Source organism: Balaenoptera physalus, assembly GCF_965194825.1.
Source record: "Balaenoptera physalus genome assembly, chromosome: 7".
In the NCBI taxonomy this organism is placed as follows: Eukaryota; Metazoa; Chordata; class Mammalia; order Artiodactyla; family Balaenopteridae; genus Balaenoptera; species Balaenoptera physalus.
The window spans coordinates 19,303,382-19,324,411 of NC_138886.1; the positions used below are offsets into that span (position 1 = coordinate 19,303,382).

General features: G+C 46.2%; 1 protein-coding gene across 1 annotated transcript in view; it reads left to right on the plus strand.

Annotated features, from left to right (window-relative positions):
* TNFSF8 (TNF superfamily member 8) overlaps nucleotides 1-20,062 on the plus strand; it is a 39,633-nt gene extending 19,571 nt beyond the window's left edge. Inside the window, exons 2-4 of the mRNA XM_082470454.1 lie at nucleotides 5,484-5,526; nucleotides 17,398-17,469; nucleotides 18,939-20,062. Coding sequence (XP_082326580.1) covers nucleotides 5,484-5,526; nucleotides 17,398-17,469; nucleotides 18,939-19,333 — 510 coding nt within the window. The 3' untranslated portion in view covers nucleotides 19,334-20,062. The remainder of the gene's footprint in view (nucleotides 1-5,483; nucleotides 5,527-17,397; nucleotides 17,470-18,938) is intronic.
* Nucleotides 20,063-21,030: the final 968 nt, after the last annotated feature.

Genomic DNA, 21,030 nt, shown 5'->3' on the forward strand with positions numbered 1-21,030 from the left:
TGAGGGAAGGCTTTGCAGAAGAGCTTAGAAGGGAAGCTGAGCCTCCTCCAAGAATTAGTAGGATCACGTCTTATGCCCAAAGTTTTATTTTGAAAAACTTTAAACCTACAGAAAAATAGAATGGTAAACACCCATATAACCTTTCACCTAAATTCATTGTGTTAGTATTTTGCCATATTTCTGCTCTTTCTATATATATGTAAGTAAGTTGCAGATAGTGTGACCTTTCACCTGCATGTATTTCAGCACCCATTTCCTACTTACTGCAGTGCCATTATCATAGCCAAGAGAGTTAATGTTAATTTGGTAATATCACCTTATTATAATATATAGTCCATATTTTAATTTCCTTCACTTGTTCAAAAATGTCTTCTACAGCTGTTGTGCCTTGTTTTGTTTGTTGATCCAGAATCCACTCTCAGGTTATCTGTTCTAATCTAGAATGTTACTGTTTAAAAGGTGGTCCTTGGAGCTTGTTAGCAATGCCAAGCCCCATTCTAGACCTGCATTTTAATAAGGTCCCTGGTGATCTATAAACACATTAAAGTTTGAGAAGCACAGATCTAACAATCTCCTCTGCTCTTTGTTGTTTTTCACGGCATTGACTTTTTCAAAGGGTCAGTTCTGTTGTAGAATAGTTTACGTTTTGGAACTGTCTTAGTGTTTACGTGTGATTATATTCAGATAAAACATTTTTGGCAAGAATAGTACATAGGCGATGTTATATACTTCTTATTGCAGCAGGGCTAGAGGCATATGTCAGGTTGCCCCATTATTGGCAATAATGTTTAGTCACTTGATTCAGGCGGAGACCACTGGCTATCTCTTTAGTACAACACTTTGTTCTTTCTTATTAATAAGTAATCTATGGGGTAATACTTTGAACACATACCAATATCCTTCACTCCACGTTTTTGGCATTCTTTGATGATGACCCTCATCTGAGTCAGCTAATGCACTGAGGGTTGAAGAATGATAATTGCCTAATTCTATGATTCCTTTTGCGTTTATTAGCTGACATTCTTCAATGGAGAAGAGCTCTCCATTGGAAGGATGGTAGCAGGTGGAGATGGTGCCGGGCATTCCAGGTGAGGCAAGAGTGAGGAGACACACAGTCTGGGAGAAGGCAAGCCCAAGTGTGAGGACAGGAGTTGCGGGGCCAGAACAGAGGTCAGTCCAGACTGCACAGGGGGGGCAGCAGGACTTAGAGCTAGGTGGCAAGAAGCATTGATAGAGGAAGATGAGAGGATAGGAAGCCACCCTACAAACAGACTAGGAAGACTTCCTAAACCCATACATGAGTTCAGCTCCACACTCAGCCTCCAGAAGCCATTCCCCATTCCTTGGGGAAGGAAGGCCTCAGTATCCTGATTGCCTGTTGAGTAACGTCTTTAAGCCCTTGGTATTCAAAGTGTGGACCCTGGCCCAGCCGCACTGGTATCATCTGGAAGCTCATTAGAAATGCAAAACCTAAGGGCCCATCTCAGACCTACAGAATCAGAATTAGCATTTTAACAAGATCCCCAGTGGGAGAAGCACTACTTTAAGCCACTGTATTCCAATGACCACTTTCACTAACATTACCAAAACAAAGGCTGCCAGGGAAAATTTTCTATGACCTCCATCCACTTTCTCATGGAGTCTCAGGACGATTTCCTGCCCCAGCTTCATCCTGCCCTACCCTAGAGAGGCAATGTGGCTTGGCATTGAAGAGCATTGCCTTCCAAGTCAACACGCCAGAGTTTGAATACTTTCCTTGCTATTCACCATCTATGGGACCTTCTATAATCATTAAGTCACTTCTCTAAGTCTTAGTCAATCACTAACTCTTGGGGTAAAGATCAAATAAGATAATGCATGTAAAGCATTTAGCCCCCGAGGATTAAGCACCCTCATTCAGTGCTTAATCAAGTTCACTGGAAAATAAGAGAGGCATTCCTGGCAAAGGTCTCCATGGCCCACCTTACAAGATGTGAGGCCACCTGGCATATTCGAAATATTAGTTGCCTTTGGCCATTTTCCATCAGAGAGGGTATCTTTTTTCAAAGTAAATTTGGGAGCTGACTCCCCTGCTTTTCAGCCCAGATAAAATATAGGGGTGAATTGAAATGCCCTGTGATACTTTGCTCTGCAAAAAGAAATAAGACTTTCAAGGTATTGAGGCAAATTAAGCACCTCATTAGGATTAATAGGGTAACCAAAATAACTACAGTTTTCAAGCACTTGCTAACACTCTATGTATAGTATCTTATTATGTCCACAACAACCCAGCGGAGGGAAGCATTATTAGCCCTGTAATCACAGTGATTAAAGGAAATGGGAAAACAGACTCCTAGGCGGGTAAGATGGTCGGAACAGGCCATTTCACCCGGAAACAGGTTAAATGTGACGTTTCCTCCCTCCACACACAGAAACATTGTTGAGGATACCCATTAGACACACAGAGTCTGGGGAAAAAAAGAGAGAGAGAAGTACACTTAAGGAAATGTACCTGGTTGGTAACCTCGGAGATGAAGTTTCCTGAGCTACTCAATGGAGCTGAGAATGACAACTTGGGAGGGTCCATTTGCTTGTGACTATGTCTAGCCTATGTACTATTGACCGCAAAGCCAAGTTGCTAAGCAAGGTAGTTCACGTTTCCCCAGCCAAGACCCGGATCCCCAGGCTAGGTATGGGAAAGAATTCTAAGACTGGGAGGTACCTTACTAAAGAGGAATAGATAGATGGGCAGCACTGAGCATAGCACCTAGGGTATAAAGAGTCCTCAGCAAAATGTAAGTCATCATCTCTTTACACCCTACTTCTGCACCTCCAAATACAAGGACTAATAAGGGGCGGGGGGCTGGGGAAGAATAAGCTTTTCTATCCTTGGCTTCTGAAGATAGCATCTCTCCTGGGGCATAGAAAGAGCACTGGAGAATTTCAGTCTGGGATCTGGGATTCCACTGACTTATGAGTGTCTCAGTCTCCTTGCCTGTGAAACTTAGCTTGATGGACTAAAGGATGCCTTGGTTCCCCTCTGGCCCTGATTCTCTGATCTTGTCTACCATGGGTAGCCAAGGGAAGCTCTGGAGACCTGTCCTCATCCCAGGAGCTCTTCAAGATAGGAATAGTCACACTTCTGTCTTAGATGTCATGGGTCCTGGGTAAAGGTTCAAGCAACAGGATTCTTTCCTGTACTATGAAGCTTTGTTTCTGACATCCTCCTGTCTGAAGCTAGAAAACCAGAAAGCCCTCAAATGGCAGAGACTCCCCCTGTACCCCCAACCGCCCATGTAAATTAGATCTCCTTCCAGATATTATCTCTTAAAACCTTTCTACTCAGATTGTGTTCTGTGGGCCAGGAGCACCGATGTCACCTGGGAGCTTGTCAGAAATAGACTCTCAGGCTCCACCCACACGTGCTGAATCAGCACTTGCATTTTAAGGAGCTCCCCAAGTGATTCATGCACATGCTAAAGCTCAAGAAGTACTATTTTGAAACACTCTGCCTCTCTCCTGGCCGCTCTTGCCACAACTTGCAATTCTAATTAGATATTTACTTGTATATCTTAAATGACTGCTTTAATGATCGAGCCATAAAATCCACAGGACGTCTTCCAGTGACTAACTTAGAGCCTGGCACACACCAGGTGCCCAATTCAACATGTGCTGAATGTATGATTCTCTGGTATTTCCCAACTGCCAGTGGCCGCTGGGATGGCTCCATGGGGGCTGCTGCTCTGGCAGCCTCTCACTGTCCCTGGACATGTTCCTGGGCAGCCGATGAATTCAACGGGTCTTAGCACCACATTTAAACGTAGATGTTTTCCTTCACGTATTTGCACATCACACTAATCGACAGACATGCTTGGCAGTAAACTAGGTGTTTATTAAATTATGAAATGCTGTTTGTTGTCTCACAGAGGCAACCTGGAGGGGAATTTTGTGACATCAGGTTTTCCTTTGAAATACATGTGCAACTGAGAGACCACAAATGTACAGCACTGTTAATTAGGTTAAGAGCTTTCAACTAAAGCAACAAAATCATAGACTGTTAGAGCAAGGAAGGAAGGACCTTCCAAGCCAAGTTCACTTCTTTTCCCTGATAAGCTGAAGCTCCCAAATCTATACTGACTTCCATCTCCAGATCAGTGCTCTGCCGGGGCTTTGCTTCAGGAGTCTCCCTCGACTCACCGCCACCCATCTGGGCTGGAGAAGAGAGTCACTGATCAGGAGAGCTGGCAATCGAAGGCAAAGGACAGAGCCCCTAGAGGAATGGTAGAATAAAGAGGGAACTCTAGATGGTCCTAGGTGTTCATACAGAACACTAAGAAAATAAGATGTGGGCAGCTGCTAACTTCTTGCTCCGTTAGAAGTTGGGAAGTTGTTTTCACCCTTGTAAATGCTCACATTTCTCTAGGTCTTTATTAGTATTTCAATCCAATGCACTATAGGAGATCCTGACCAGGATAGGTCAAAAGATAAAGAAGACACTTCATTCCTTATTGGCAGGACAACTGAGGGGTGTCTCTAATGCCTGAGGTGGGGAGAAGGGGGAGGGAGACCGGGGAGGAAGCTAGTCTCTGAGGAATTAGGGGTGAAGAGCTGTGTCCATCTGCTCCTGTTGCCCGTACTCAGAGCACCTGGGCAAGACCTCCTTTCATCCCCGCCACTCCCCAGCCTAGGGGCCCTCCTTCAGAAGACGATCTGCTATCAGATTATCTGCTATCAACCTCTTACTTAACTATGTAAATGTTTATGTATATATTTATGCTTATTACAGAATAAATAACATAAAACATGTGAATATTAAAATAAATAATAGACATTTATGCTTATTTATGTTATATATTTATAAGTATTTAGATGTTATAGTCAAATATAAACTTGTAATAAATCCATGAGGGCAGGGACCCAATTTAATTATTTTTGGTATCTTCGCAATGCTTGGCACGTAAATGTTCTATTAATTCAGAATTTCCAACCACAGGAGAAATAGAAATGGACCTTCCTAGGTATGTTTACAACATACTTTCACTGTCTACTGAATCAAACATAGAAAAAAAAAAACAAAACCCACATATATTTATATACTACACTTGTTTGCTCTTATGTTAATCAAAGTAGGAAAAAATAACACATGTGGTGATAGAAACAAAAAGCACTGGACTGAAAGTTGAGTTGCAGATTCTAGTCCCTGAGCTGCCATAAGCTTTTTACCTCTCGGCCCCCAGTTCCTCACATGTGAAATGAGGATAGTAATCCTCCAGTTGTGTTTCTGATAAGCAGGTTGTAAAGCAAATGGATGAGAAAGCCCACTGTAAACTAAGTCAGTGAATTAATTTTTTTTAAATCTAAGAGTCAGATGGAACATGAATTCTAAATTGCACAATACTTTGAGGACAACCAAAATGGAAAAGAAAAAGACTAGCTGTTTCAATCTGATGACATTCTCATGCTGCCTTTTTTTTTTTTTTTCTTTCCTCTTTCTTCTCTTCCAGGACTCCATTCCCCACCCGCCGGGCAAATTCCACCTTAAAGGAGGTAAGACTTTGGAATGAGGAGTAAATGTGCAGGGGCGCATCCAAATCACATCACAGATGATTAATAACCAGAAACATCATGATAGTGTCCAACAGAAGAGTGGGTGGAGGCGGACGTGGGCCGTCAGGGCAGAGCTGATGCATCTCCATTCATCTCAGCAGCCACTGAGCTGCACTCACATCCCCACAAGTTCTCCCACCAGCCCTCACCTCTCCCACTAGTGAAAATTGTACCTCTGGCATAGGCTGTCACACGGACACAGAGAGGAACACAAAGCAGCGTTGTGTTAAGAGCTTAAAATCTGGAGTCAGGCAATATGGGTATGAATCTTGGCTCTACACCCCACCTGAGAAACTCAGTTCCTCATCTGTGAAATAGGACTAATAATACCCACCTCATGTAGGTATTGGAGAAGCTGTCAGATCTCTTCCAGATATTGCTTAGCATGGTGACCAACACATAGTAATCATTAAATAACTGATAACAGACAAAATGCATAATGAAGCTGAGGGCTTGTGAAACAGACCTCCCCACCCCTCATATTTCCTATCACTTAAGTCACTAATTAATGCATTGTCTCTACTAGCCCCAGAGTGGTGATATGCAGAGTTAGGTTAACATGGAAAATGAAAAACTTTGGGATCCTCTGATGAATGTTTTCATTGCACAGAAGAGGAAAAGTAAGACCAAGTGAAGGGTCTTGTTCAGAGTCATATGAAGTCAAACCTAGAACCCAGATGTCCTCATCTCTAATCCAGTGTTCTTTCAACCCAAAATCTTTAGCCCCATCTCAGTCCTGTAACCTTTAGAACCTAGCTAGCAGCTGGATAACCAGACAGCTCAGAGAAAAAAAGTAAAAGAGAAAAAGTGGGTCATTATAGGCACCTGGATAGAGACAGCAGGTCATGCTTGGGGCCACAGGACATAAGTGTCTGGACACAGCTCCTCACGCCAGCAGCCATCGCACTTGGAGTTTCCTTCAGGACACCCTTAGTCATGCTTCTCCTGCTATTTGTCACCCAGAGACTTAGAAAGTAAGGGCAAAATCCCCTAAAAGGAGCAGCATTCTGGATCTTTCAAGGCAGACTAATAATTACAGCTTTGTCAACAATAGCTTAACTTTGGCTGGAATTACTTAGCATGTGACCTCAGTTCCCACAATGCCTCTGTAGACAGTCACATTAAGGTAAAAAGGAGCATGGCATAATGCAGAGGTAAGCAAACTTTTTCTGGAAAGGGCCAGACAGTAAACATTTTGGGCTTTGCAGGCCATAAGGGTCCCTGTTGCGAGTCCACGCCACCGCTGTGGTGCAGAAGCAGCCACAGACTCTGTGCAAATGAGCAGGCATGGCTGCGGGCCCACAGAACTTCATTCACAGAACGAAGTGGTGGCCTGGGTCTCACCCACAGACCAGGGCTTGCTGCCCCCCATCATGGAAACAGTACCGGCTCTGGAATCAGAACACGGACGCTTGCGAGAAACCAAACACACTGAGTAAATGTCATTTTCCCTTCCCCAGTCCCACTGTCCCACATCCATCCAGATTTTCCAGGTTTTGACGAGAACTTCATTTTTCAAGAGGGCGAGATGGATCTTTAGGGAGAACATGACCTCAATGACAAGGACAATTTTGATCAGGCAACACGACCTCAGCCATTCTGGGTCTCAGTTTCTGCACTTCCATCGTAGGTCACCAACTACAGAGGTTCTAACCAGTGATCCCCCTTTTCCCATGGCCAACTATGCTTTCCTCTGAGAGCACCTCCTTTTCTACAGCTTTTTTTTTAAAGGGAAATTTATTATTTTTATTTATTATTATTTATTTTTGGCTGCGTTGGGTCTTCGTTGCTGCGCGTGGGCTTTCTCTAGTTGCGGCGAGCGGGGGCTACTCTTCGTTGTGGTGCGCGGGCTTCTCATTGCAGTGGCTTCTCTTGTTGAGGAGGATGGGCTCTAGGCGCGCAGGCTTCAGTAGTTGTGGCACGTGGGCTCAGCAGTTGTGGTTCATGGGCTCTAGAGCGCAGGCTCAGTAGTTGTGGCGCACGGCCTTAGTTGCTCCGCGGCATGTGGGATCTTCCCGGACCAGGGCTTGAACCTGTGTCCCCTGCACTGGCATGCGGATTCTTAATCACTGCGCCACCAGGGAAGCCCTCTACAGTTTTTTGGTATTAAAGTGTCCTTTCTTTTACAACATGAAGCTGATATAGATGGGAATTAAGTTGGTTTGCTTTTAGTCAGAGTTATTTTGTTTGTTTGTTTTAATGGTCACAAGGCAAAATAATAAGCTGCCCATTGTATACTGATCACTGAATTTACATTTTGGAGTAATTATTTTGATCCATAAAATTCAAAGTTGTGGAAGCTGTGGACTAGATCACTTACCAGATCACTTCTTACATGGGCCATCACTGTAGATATCAGAACACAAACTAATCCAAAACCAACCACAGTTTACAAGTCAATGTTTCTGCAACCAGTTAGAAAATGCTAATAATTCTCGCCAGGGCCATGAAACTTTCGTTAAAGACCTTCCCACAGCTCCCCTGGATTAATCCTAGCCTCCATCCTGTAAGCAAACAACATGGGGATTAATAGTCCCATTTTGCAGATGATGAGCTGAGGGAATCAAGGTGACTTGCCCAAGGTCATCTAGGGAGTTGATGGCAGAGCACGGATCAGAATCCAGGGCTCCTCTCTAGCCCCCGCATGATGTGCTTCAGCCATAAAATGTCAGTGACCTACTGTGCGTGGTCCCTAGCTTTCTCCTGCTTTTAATGCAAGTTTCCACTTCTCTTAACTTGGCAAACTACAGACACAGTAGCAGGGTGAGGTGGAAAGAACACTACCTTGGAGCAAGGCCTGGGCTCCAGAACTGACCTTCACACCAGCAGGCTGTGTTTCTCTGGGCAAGTCTTTCCTCCTCTTTGGGTCTCATCTATAACATAACAACAGTGTACTGAATGAACTGGAAGGGCCCTTCCAACTTTGATGCTTTATGATACTCTACTCTTTCATTCAATATGTAAATATAGAAAAGTCTAAAAAGATTATTCCTAATAACCTTGAGGAAGTCTGCATCCGCAGCCTCCTCCCCCAACAAACCCCTCTTAAACAGGCAGAAGCAGCAAACTCCCTTTTGAAAAGCCATTGCAAGACATTCCAGACAGAGAGGCATCGTCTCCCAGAAACTCCAGGGAGGAAGCCCCAGGGGGCAGCATGTGGTTTGTCACTGGGGCGGACAAGAGCAGAAGCCAGACACTTCCCAGGGAGACCTCTGCCACCGACTGGCGGAAACTGCCCACCATCAGCAGGAAGCCGGCAGCAGCCCAGAGCCTGGAAAACAGGGCCATGTCCGTACACTAAAGTAATGTAACACAGGATGACACTTAGCTGCAGGGAAACCACAGAAAGCCAAGCCTTTTTTGTAATGAAAAGATGTCTGAGTCTCAACACAAGCTTCCCACTCCCAGCCAGGAGACTTGTCACTGGCAGCCTGCCACCTCACACACACTCCGTCGTGCTCAGGACTCAGTGGCCCATGCGGGGGCCCAGCCGGGACTAAGGGCAGGAGGGGAGATGGGAGGAGAACGTTTTCCCACACGCTTCTCCTCTTCCCTGGCAAATGCAGTCATGAAGGACTCCTGCACAGAGCCACTACGAGGGTGAAACGGGACAGCAGGTACGACCCTTGTCTGCCACGTGGTCGAGCATAAGTCCTCTGGACACAGAGTCCAGGCGGGCTGGGCGAGGGAGGCTGGTGCTGCTTCTCGTCACTTCTTGTTCCAGTCTCCTGCCTCCACGGCGTTTTGACTCTCACCTATGCTCGTGTATGTGCCTTATTTGCCCAAACCCCGGAACACAGCCCCCCATGCCTGAGGTCCCCAGAGCTCCAGAAGCACCCGCAGCTGTGTGTAGCAAAGCTGACAGTAGCATTCAGGGTGCTTGGAGAAGCCAGTGGGGCAGTGCCTTTCGTCACGGAGGGTGAGGCAGACTTGAGCTGCAGACCCCCCTGTGCTTGTGAGGGCTCTGCGGCCCAGCCACCGGGGCCTTCTCGAGGGACCGCCCTGCTCCCTGGGGTTCGGCCCACCGCCATGCATACTGCCCTGCTTCCACGCTCTCCTTCCCATTTTCACCACGCCTTCGCTTCCCCTCACAAACTCTGCAGACATTCAAATTCTACTGCCTTTATTGCAAACTAATTTTGGTCACCTCGGTCTCAGCCCCAGGCCTTCCTAACTTCCCAACAACAAAATACCAGTTCCTAGCTGTACTGGAGGAATTCTGTAGACAACCTGTAAATCAGTTTTCCTTTTATTCCCTTACTAGGGACGTGTGAGGATCTGGTGGAGTGAAAATAATAAACACTGATGGGTCACTCACTCTGTGCCACGCACTGAGCCGAGTGCTTCGTGATTCACTCGTACAGTCTCACAACAAGTCCGGGGGATAATTATGAGCCCCTTATTATTTATAAGTAGGGAAACTAGAGCACAGAGAGGTTTACTGACTTGACTCGCCTAAGATTGCACAGCTAGCAAGGAGTGGGGAGACCTCCAAGTCCAGGCTGACCGCCTTGGAGCCCTTTTGCCGAACCGGGATTGTACGATCAGATGCTGAGTACGGCACGACTGTGTTTCCTTCCGGTGCCCCTATCAGTCCTCCAAGGCTAGGAATCCTGCCAGGGCTCTCTGTCACTTCCTCAGCACCTGCTCCTGCAGCTGTTTGTCTTCTTGTCACTGAAGTACGCTCTCTGTTGTCGAGCTCTGAGACAGAGAGGGCCACTAGGGCAACCACACACGTGGGTTTGCACAAGAGGTGAGGTGGTAGGGGGCATGAACGGCCCACGGCAGGGGATCTAGAGGCCAAATTCAAGCCCCAGCTTTGCAGCTGAGGAGTCATGAGACCTGGGATGATTCCTTCCTCCCCACAGCCTGCCAGTTAGAAGAGTTTGTCTTTCCTGTGAATGTCACGTGGCCCCTAATATCCCAAGGTTCCCTGGAGGCCCTGAGGAAGTGGGAACAGTGGATAGACCACATGAAGTGGTCCTGCACCCCTTCTGTGCATTCCCCACCCTCAGCCTGGATTCAATCTCCAGCTGGGGATGAGGTACAAAAGGCAGAGAACTGGGTTGAACTCTGGAATACCTACATTCCAGTCCTAGGACGTGAACTCCCAGGGACTGGAGTTTCCTGTTCTTGAAAATATCAGGCATGAGGGGGGCAAGCCAGCTGACCTGACCTGGCATGGATTTTGCTCTGAATAGAACATTCCAGGAATCAAATATCTTAGGATTCTTTGACCATTTCACCGTTCTAACAATTTATAATTTTTGCATGGCTCGGCAGGCTACCTTCCTCCCCATTTCCCCTGCTAAAGAGAAAATGTGGGCATTAAAAGAGATCAAGTAAGTTGGCTCTCTAATTGTAACTAGTGAACCCACCCCCAGGGAAATAATACAAGCTGCCCATCGAAGGCAGTGAAACTAAACCAAGGAGCTGGCTACTCACCAACCCCCCCGCTCGCCCTGGTGTCACACAGCTGGGATCCAGATGGCTGCAGCCCCACCAGGATGCTGTGCTGGCAGCAGAAGAGGCAGGTAGAGAAGCAGCAGCCCCCTCCCCTAGAAAGGCTGAAAGACAGCAGAGATCTCACTTCTATCAGGTGGACTGATCTGGATCTAGACTGCCCAGTCTACAAGTTGTTGTCGTTTTTTTTTTCCACAGCAAGTGGGGATACCCCTGCTCATGGGGTAACTGCTTTTCAGATAGTCACAGGCCTCAAAGGGCTTATTGGCTTCTCCATTCATGTTAAACCCATTCACTTAAAGCCCACTCTTAAACTGTCTTTTTTTTGGGGGGGGGGCCTCACTGTGAGGCACGCAGCATCTTAGTTCCCTGACCAGGGATCGAACCGGGGCCCACAGCAGTGAAAGCACAGAATCCTAACCACTGGACCGCCAGGGAATTCCCTTGGGGTCTTTTCAATCCTGACCTGTTTCAGTATGTAAGATAGAACTATCTGATTTGATAGTTTTATCAAGCCTCGCCATGTGGCCAAAAAAAAAAAAAAAAAAAAAAGACCTCAAAATCCTAAGTAACCTTCAAGGGATTCAAATGAATTTCAGCTTGATCTCAATTTGTACTTACTGGTGACTTTCTACGTGCTTAACACTGAGCATGCCGTAATGGCTATTCCCCAAATGCTGTTTGTAAACCCAGGGTCACCTAGTTGTCCTTTGTTTAACAAATAACCCATCCTGGAGTTTCTTCTGTTACTAGTTGGCCTGGTGGCATCGAGAAAACGGTCCAACTGAAGCCAGCTGAAATGACCCTTAGGTTAAGGATTCATTTTGATTCTGAATTCAACTGATAGTAGACTCTCCCCTAGATGTCACTGTTGGGACTCTCCTAGATATTCCGCCAAAGGGAGGAACTAAGAAGCCAGGACATAGTAGATGCAGAGTCATGAGAATGATTCCTCTCTTTCTTGGAAGGATTCAAATATTTTCAGCAGATGGGAGGAGGATTATTCACACTTCCCTGGGAGCATCAGATGGCTTCAAACACTTACGTACATAATTGAGAAACTTCAATCCATCAGACAATGCCATGAGCTCTGGTTTAATGAGCATTTCATCAGCCAGATCATTTCATCAGCCAAGCAGCACTGCTAAACTGTGCCACTGTAACAACTAGGGAAAGAGGAGTGGGGGAGGAAGGGGCTACCATGTGCTGTGCCGGCCACTTGATATCCATAATCTCATTGCATCTCTGCAACATCCTTACATTTGGGTTGTTACCATCCCCACTTCACAGATGCAGTAATTGAGGGTCAGTAAGGGAAAGTGACAGGTCTGAAGTTAAAAGCCTTGACCAGGACCCAGGTGCTCTCTTTGAGATGCACTGTGTTGTTTGTTTTGCCCTGATATCAGCCTGGAAGGTGCCTGGCACTCAGACCACATACTTTCTGGCTGGAATGATAAGTGTGGTTTGTTTTGCCCCCTTGGGCATTGTTGCATCTTAATGGAGGTCTGATTGCCCCTGACTTATGACTTGGCAGTGTTCAGCACACCCGCCTGAAGTCACCTGCTGCCATTCTCCCAGGAAGAGGGAGCCCAGAAGGCTCATTTGTGCTTGTTTTCCCAGCACCACCAGCTGTCTCATCAGTTTTCAGTCCAGCGTGTATGGTGGCCACAAACCCACTTCTTCCTACATTTAACCCTTCCTGCTACATGGAAAGACTAAAAAATGGGACTGAGCCCTGGGCTAGGAGTCAGGAACTGTGTGCTCTGAACCCAGCTCTGCCACTAACCTACGGTGGGGTCTTGAGCCAGACCTTCAGTCCCTCTGGGTTCAGTCTCCCCACTCATAAATCTAGGGTCTTGGTTAACTTGGCATCTAATGGTCCTCTTGGGTCTAATGTTTTGAGATCTCAAGGTGGGTTCCCATCTTCAGGAGGCCATTATTCTGACCTCTAGAACATGACCCTTTCAACCACCGTAAGCAACATCTCTCTCCCTATCTCTGTCTTACGTGCACCTGTCCAGGACGGTTTCATTGGCACATATTTCTCTCCAGGCTTCCAAACAAAGCCCAAGAAAGTTCCATGATCCCCCTAGAGGAGGCCAAAGCTTAGGAGAACGCTTACAAATCTTGCCCATCTGAAGGCCTTGGTCCTCAGAAGTATTCACAGAGCACTTGAGTTGTCCAAAAGATGGAATGTCCCACAGGAGCACAGAGTCCTAGGTTTTGGCCCTGCCTCTGTCACTGACTCATGGGGTGACCTAGGACAAGTCTGCTGGGGGGGGGGGGTAACATTGGGGAACACATGTGTTACGTAGTTACCCAGCCTGGACCAGATGAGTTCTCAGGGAACTTCCATTTCTATGAACCATGAAAACCATTACAGAACCAGGCTCCTCATAACTTCGATTGTCCCCAGACCTAAAATGCTCTGTTCTACTGATGCAGGTGTCTGGAAATCTTAATGTGTGAAGACAGATTCCTAGCTGGGGTAGAGCAACATGCCTCAAAAGACAGACAGTTGGAGCTGGGACTGACTTTCTGTCCCCACAGCAAGCCTGGTGGTGTACAGCTGGGTCTACACAGCCTGCTAGAATCAGCTAGAAGGGCCCTTCTAGATCATCAGATTCATACTGCTCTTCATCTAGCTAGGGACACGACAGCCCAGAGAGGGACAATTCCTAGATTCTAACTCCCAGGCCATCTACTCTGCCATGACTTGCAGATTGTTCTCATTTCCCCACCCTAGTGTTTAGTTCTTCAAACTAAACCCCTCCAGACAGCAAATCTGGTTGGGAAATGAATGAAACAGAGGTGTGTTTTGCTCCCAATGCTCCCAAAATTCAAAATTCCAGGAATACTATAGGATTCCTGTCTCATAACCAAAAAAGAAAGTCAGAGCATGGATTCACAGGGTGATGAGGAGACTCAAGCCACATGACTAATGAATGACCCATGAACCATTCATCTAGGTCTTGACAAGAGCCTCACGACCCTCACATCAGTCCAACATGACTTTGAACAGCACTAATTGGTCAAATATTTGAGCTGCTGGCACTATGACTTACAGTGTGAGTTGTGTGTCCTTAATGAAGGTCTTCCCACTGCCTCATCTGAGAAATGGGAACAAGAGTGGTGTTAACCATTAGCTGAGTGCATCATCTCCTTAAACTTTCATGGAGCCTTCGTGTTTGGGCCCCAGAGAGCCGGCCCCCATCAGCTCTGGCCCTCCTAACAGCCTTGGCAGCTGCTAAAGGCCATCAGTGTGCCCTCCTCTGGGCTCTTCTCCAAGTTCAGCAGCCCCATTCCACCAATAGCTCCTCCGGTGTCCTGGTTTCCCAGCCCCTTCATTTAGCCAGCTCTAGCAATGTCATTCTTCAAGGGAGTTGCCTCTGTTTCCCCTTTCTCTTGAAACATCTAAAAGATTCTTTAAGAAAAACTAAGATACGCCATGGCATTTGACTTCAGGAAATGCAAATGCTTCAAAATAAGGTGTTTTTTTTTTTTTCCATCCTTGGGTTTCTCAGAATTACAACTGAGGTCAACCCAGCAAATATGCAAAGACCAAAGGGGAAATAAAAAAACAAGAACATGCATGTGTGAGAGGCAAGCCCAGGCTTGTACTTCTACAGCCACCCATTTACAGAAGCTCACCTGATAGATGCCACCACAAGTGACATGGTGTGAGGGGGTCTTCAGCCAAGGAGTAGAGCCTGTTCCTGGTGTGATGTGCTGGCTTCAGCCAAGGGCCTGAATCTTAACCTCCCGTTTAATCTAACCTAACCTGCAGAACCAATGGGAGACTGAGGCCAGGTGTTATTCCAGCCCGGAAGGGAAAGCAAGCCAAGACTCTGCATTCACCTCACTCAAGCCTTAAGAACTTAGCTGACACCCACAGAGGGGAGTAAGAGAGACAGACTAGATGATTCAATTCAACATTTGCAGAGCATCTTCTGAGCTGGCAGTGGGGATAGTTAAACAGTAGTCTCTGCCCTGAGGATTCACCATCTAACGGAGGAGGTAAATACCAAACAGACGGAGGGGTCAAAGAAGGGTTCCCAGAGGCTGTGCTTTACACAAGGAATAGCTTATCAGTGAAGAGGGGAATTCCAAGTGGAATGGAAAACCAACATGGTGTATTTGGGGGCACCCCAAGGCCCCAACCTTCAGTAAAATGGTCAAAAATCCACTCGGGCATTAGAGTCAGATAGCCTGGGTTTGACTCTCCACTCCACCACTTACTAGCTGTGCGGATGTGAACTTTTTAAAGCCTCCGTTTCCTTATGTACAAGAGAGAAGTCATTAGAGTTCCTTTCTCGTGGGACGATTGTGAGAATTAAGTAAAATAATGCATGTAACGTGCTTGGCAGAGTGCCAAGAAAACAGCCATCAGTCAATATGTATTAGCTGTTATTATTATTATTACTAGCACTACCACTACTACTATTGGGACAAGTACAAGAGAGTACAGGGAAAGAGGGAAAGTGAGGGAGGAGACCGCAGAATTCCGCAGGGATTAGAACACAAGGGAACATGAATGCCATGTGGAGGAGCTGGGCCCTGATCCTGCAGTCACAGTAGTGTCAGAAACGGGTTCCAAGCAGAGGAGAGATGCAGCCAGACGTGCCTCTCTGCGATTCCTTTCGACTTGACGTTCCACATCCCAAAAAGAGAAGGCTGAGCCGGGGGGACTCCCTACCAGTAGTCAGAGCACATTTAAGGATGAACAGCCCTCAGGAGTTCCCTGGTGGCCTAGTGGTTAGGATTCCGGGCTTTCACTGCCATGACCCAGGTTCAATCCCTGGTCAGGGAACTGAGATCCCGAAAGCCGCACCTCACGGCCAAAAAAAAAAAAGAATGAGCAGCTCTCGTTGCCTCGTTGTTGTGAATGTGGCTGGACACACCCCGAGAGCATGCGCTGCAGGCAGGACAAGAACGCTAGTTGGAGGATGCGTGAGAGATGGCATCAGAAGACTGGCAGCTGGCCTACCAGCCCTCCTCAGCCGAGAGACCTTCAGACCAGAAGCTCTACATGCCTTGAGGGAAGAAAAGGATGAAAACTGCCCCCTGCTTCTGCTGTGGGTGCCTCTAGCAGCGAGCTTGTTCAGACAGCAGAGGGGGCTCTTCACTTAGCTTTGCACCACTCCCAGGACCCCACCCCGCTTTAAGGAAGGCCAGGAGGGATCTTCTCAGGCCTGGACATAGAAGGCAATGGGGAAGATGGTGAGCCCAACGTATACTACTTGAAGATCCAGTGAACAAGCCTACTAGGATGTGGCCACTTTGACTGAACGGCTGCCTAGTCTCTGATGGATGGAATGAGTGATTGTCTCTGGTGACACCGTCAAAAAGATGTCAGTGTCAGGTCTCAGATCTCCCAGTTTTACAGATTAGGGAAACCAAGACCCAAAGAGAAGAAAAAATTTGCCCAGAATAAGTTGAATTCATGAGTCTTTGCAGGAAATGTATAACTTGGTTCTTTGCATACAAAATAGTTACTATAATAAGAAGCTAAGCTGCCATCACCAGTGAATATATTTAAAATATTTTTATTTCTTAAATTCCACACTGACATAAACATTGTCTTTTTTCCCTGCCGAGGAAGCTCCAAATAGCAGGCTCCCTGCTTAGATCTCTTTGATCCTATATCCTCTTAAAATTGAGCACCAGGATGTGTTTATCTCCTTTGTCTAGCAAAATGGCCCTGAGGAAGAAACCTGATTCTCTGGAATCAGATAGACATGGGGGTGGATCTCAGGGTTTCCACCAACTTGCATGACCTTGTAGCAGTGACCGTGTCTCGACATTGTCTAGGATTAGCCTTACAGAGTTATTCTGAGAATTAGATTAGATGAAATATGTATGTTTCAGCTAGTGCACTCTTAAAGGAAGGGTGGCAATAATTACTCCCAACCTTAGTGTTCTGACTACCACTGCCTGGCTGAGTGACTGATGTAGGACAATGTACTTAATCTGTCTGGTCCACATGCTTTTTTCCATCTCTCAAAGGGACGTAATAATACCTCTCTCATGGAGTTATTGCAACGATCAAGTGAGGTGGCATATATAAAGCAACAAGAATGCACCTGGTACATATAGGGACTCAGGCCCTATCTGTTTCCTCCCCCCAACTTCCACAGTCTTTTGTAAAAGCCCAAGTGGGAGCAATCACGTTTTAAAAAACCTTCTAAGGTACTTGACAGCAAAATGAGAAATAAACAGGTCTCCTTTTGTCCCCCAAACGGAAACAGAATAGTAATCGTCTCCATCAAAGGGTCACGGAGAAAGATCTGGTGGCTCCAGTTCCCGGAGCAGAGAGAGGCATTTAACATGGGATCTCCTTATTTTTAGGGAATTGTTCAGAGGACATCTCATGTATCCTGGAAAGGGCTCCATTCAAGAAGTCATGGGCCTACCTCCAAGGTCAGTAACCGAATCCAGGAACCCAACCACATGAGGGCCACTTCTTGTGGCCTTTCTGAAATTTCTAAGCCAGAGGTCACAAGCAGAAGCCCATGGCCAAATGTGACCTGCATGTGCATTTTGTTTAGCCTGCATGATATTTTTTATAATTTGAATTTAAATGCCTTAGGGGGCGAGGGGAGAGCATTACTCTTGAAAGCTACAAGGTTCCCACTTGCTCAGCCTCACTCACTCTCTCAAGTTTGCGTCCCTGGCCTGTGAGGGCATTTGTGCCTCACCGCACCACCCCTCTTTACTCATCCATCTACGGGCTGCAGGCCAAGTGTGCAGTACTTTTCCTCAGGCACGGGAAGCAGGCTCTTAATCTCTGCCTCTATCAAGTTATTCATAAGGGAGCCACAAAATTGCCCTGTGCGCAGATTGACAGCTTAATGACCATGTTGGCACAGGGTCTATTTGCATATTGCAGCATGCTTCGGGAGAGAGGCCCCTTATAGATGAAATAATAAGAGGCACTTACACTGGGAGAGATGAGGTACAGAGGAGATGGCCAAGATTCTCTGAAATAGCCATTCTGCTCATTTAAAAAATTCAATTTTGCAGTCAGCTTAGTTCTCATTCTTCAGCTGAATTGCAACGAGGTTTAAAGGGAAGCAATTAAAATGAACATGCCAGCTTCCCAATTCTGAAAGACACCCTGACCAATCAGTGCCGATTTTCACTTGTTAAGACTCAGAGACTTGGCTTCCGACGCCAACTTGTCAGCTTAGAGGATCTGCTAATTCTTTGCTTTTCTATAAAACCCAGCTGGGAAGAGGCCCTTAATGTGCACTTGAGGGGTCTACAAAATTATGGCTGGCTGCCCTTTTAAAGAGAGGAAGGCATTTAAAAATTCAGACAATGAATAGTTAAGGGACGTATCTTAATGTGAAAGTTAACAAATTGAGATTCTCCTGGACCTCTTGATGCCTAAATTGTTCACTAATTGAACAAAATTGTTTTTTTCTCTGATACTTTGTGCAATGCCTACCAAATAGCAGTCCCCCATTGATCAAATATTCCTTGATTGGTTGATTAAATGTCCATGATAGTCCAGAACTTATGGGGAATACAGTCCAGGAGCTTATAGTCTGAAAAGGGAAAAATAACAATTATAATAATAACAGAATGATACAACGATTAAATGGGAAACAGTTCCGTAGGAGGTAAAGGTCTAATACCGTGTGTGTTCTGACCCTCCAGCTTTATGCATTAGAGAAAAGGCAGGGGGTGGTTTTGTACCTGTACCTTGAATACTCAGTAATGCCTAGGAGTAACATGGAAGATATTCCAGATGGTTGAACCAGCAGCCAATATTATAGAAAACACAGGACTTGAATGGGGAACCTTGAATAAAGACTTCAAATTTTCCAATCCACATCTGAAATTTGCCTAATAATTCTGAGGTTCTTTTGTCCTTCTCTTTCCAGTGTCAAAGCATATAAACAAAACCAAGTTGTCTTGGAACAAAGATGGCATTACCCATGGAGTCAGATATCAGGATGGGAATCTGGTGATCCAGTTCCCAGGTTGGTACTTCATCATTTGCCAACTGCAATTTCTTGTGAAATGCCCAGAACATTCTGTCGACCTGAAGCTGGAGCTTCTCATCAACAAAGATGTCAAAAAACAGACACTGGTGACAGTGTGTGAGTCTGGAGTGCAAACCAAAAACATATATCAGAACCTCTCTCAGTTCTTGCTGGAGCACCTCCAGGTCAATGCCACCATATCAGTCAAGGTGGATAAATTCCAGTATGTGGATACAAACACCTTTCCTCTTGAGAATGTGTTGTCCATCTTCTTATACAGTAGTTCAGACTGAACCATCCCTCCTGGCCTTCAGGAAGAAAGCAACTCTCTACCATACAGCACTTCATCCTTCCAGACATTTGGGGAAAAAAGAACACTTTAGGCCAAGACTGAAACCACAAAGGGAATTAAATAGTACACTTCTCCTTCTGTTTCCTGGGAAGATACAACTCTGGGTTAAAAAGAGAGTTTTGAGTGAAGTATCTTCCAGATAGAAGGCAGGGACGCAATGTGGTGTGGTGAACAAAGCCACACACGGCAATCAGGAGGGATGGGTTTACGCCCAGCCCGATCACTAACTCACTGTATGACCTGAGCTAGTCCTTTCCCCTCCCTGGAACTCAGATTCCACGTCAGAAAAATCAAGGGGCTGAGTTTGAATCTCTCCAAAGGCTCTTCCATCTCAGAAGATCAGGTTCCCTCATCACAGACCTGTAAACTAAGATTCCAGGCAGGGCTTCCCTGGTGGCGCAGTGGTTGAGAATCTGCCTGCCAATGCAGGGGACACGGGTTCGAGCCCTGGTCTGGGAGGATCCCACATGCCGCGGAGCAACTAGGCCCGTGAGCCACAACTACTGAGCCTGCGCGTCTGGAGCCTGTGCTCCGCAACAAGAGAGGCCGCGATAGTGAGAGGCCCGCGCATCGCGATGACGAGTGGCCCCCGCTTGCCACAACTAGAGAAAGCCCTCGCACAGAAACGAAGACTCAACACAGCCAAAAATAAATAATAAATAAATAATAATAAATTAAAAATTTAAAAAAAAAGATTCCAGGCAATGTTCTCGAAGCCCCTGACCAAAGGAAAGTTCCCCGCACTGGCATAAAACCAACCGATGGTACTAGCAGTATCTGGCTGCGTGTCACCTCAGCAGAGTCAGGATTTGGGGACAAGGTTCAGGGCACCTTGACAAATGGTGTGAACAGTGGGATCTAAAATGTGTAAAACTGACCATCCTGAATCTAATACCTTCTGGGTATTTGGAAAACCACCTGACCAGGCTTGACTCCATTGCAGTTAAGACTGACAATAAGTCAACAACAGACAGCTTTTGTTTCCTGTCAGGAAAGTGCCGTGAATTCGGCAAGCGCTCAGGCAAGGTGATCAGTCATTTGCTCAGAGAAGAGCTGCCGCCATTGCCCACGTGAACTCTTTCCCTGCTTCAGATACTCTCGGGAAACCATTTCTGCGGAGGGCTTTTAAGGCCCCACAGCATTGATGATAGACAGTGATGACTCTGAAAATGGTGAGAAGGACTTCTGAGCGGCAGCTACCTCCCCTCCTGACTTTAGGCACGACATTTCAACCCACATTCACATCTGTCCGTCTTCGAAGGAGCACCTTGTCTGTTTGAGAGAAGGACCACTGACTTGAAATATAAGCCCGTGAGGTTATGCTTCAGAAGGAAAAGGGACCCTTAACTGCTATGCAAAAGAATGGAGCAAAATGTACATTTTTCTCAATTAGCAGGAGAGAAAAAGGAGTAGGAACTCAGGAAAGTTTGTCAGAGAAAGACTAGAAATGATTTAAAAGAAGAAAAAAACAAAAAACAGCAGTGGTGGTACGGATGAGAGGGACTTGGGAGAACAGAAATAGCTAAGGGAAAGATTTAAGTAATTTGCTGAGCAGGGTGTTACGTTGACCCCTTCCTAGGTCTCCACTATGAAATATTCAGTAAAGTCTACATTTCTCTTTAACACTTTCTGGGAGTA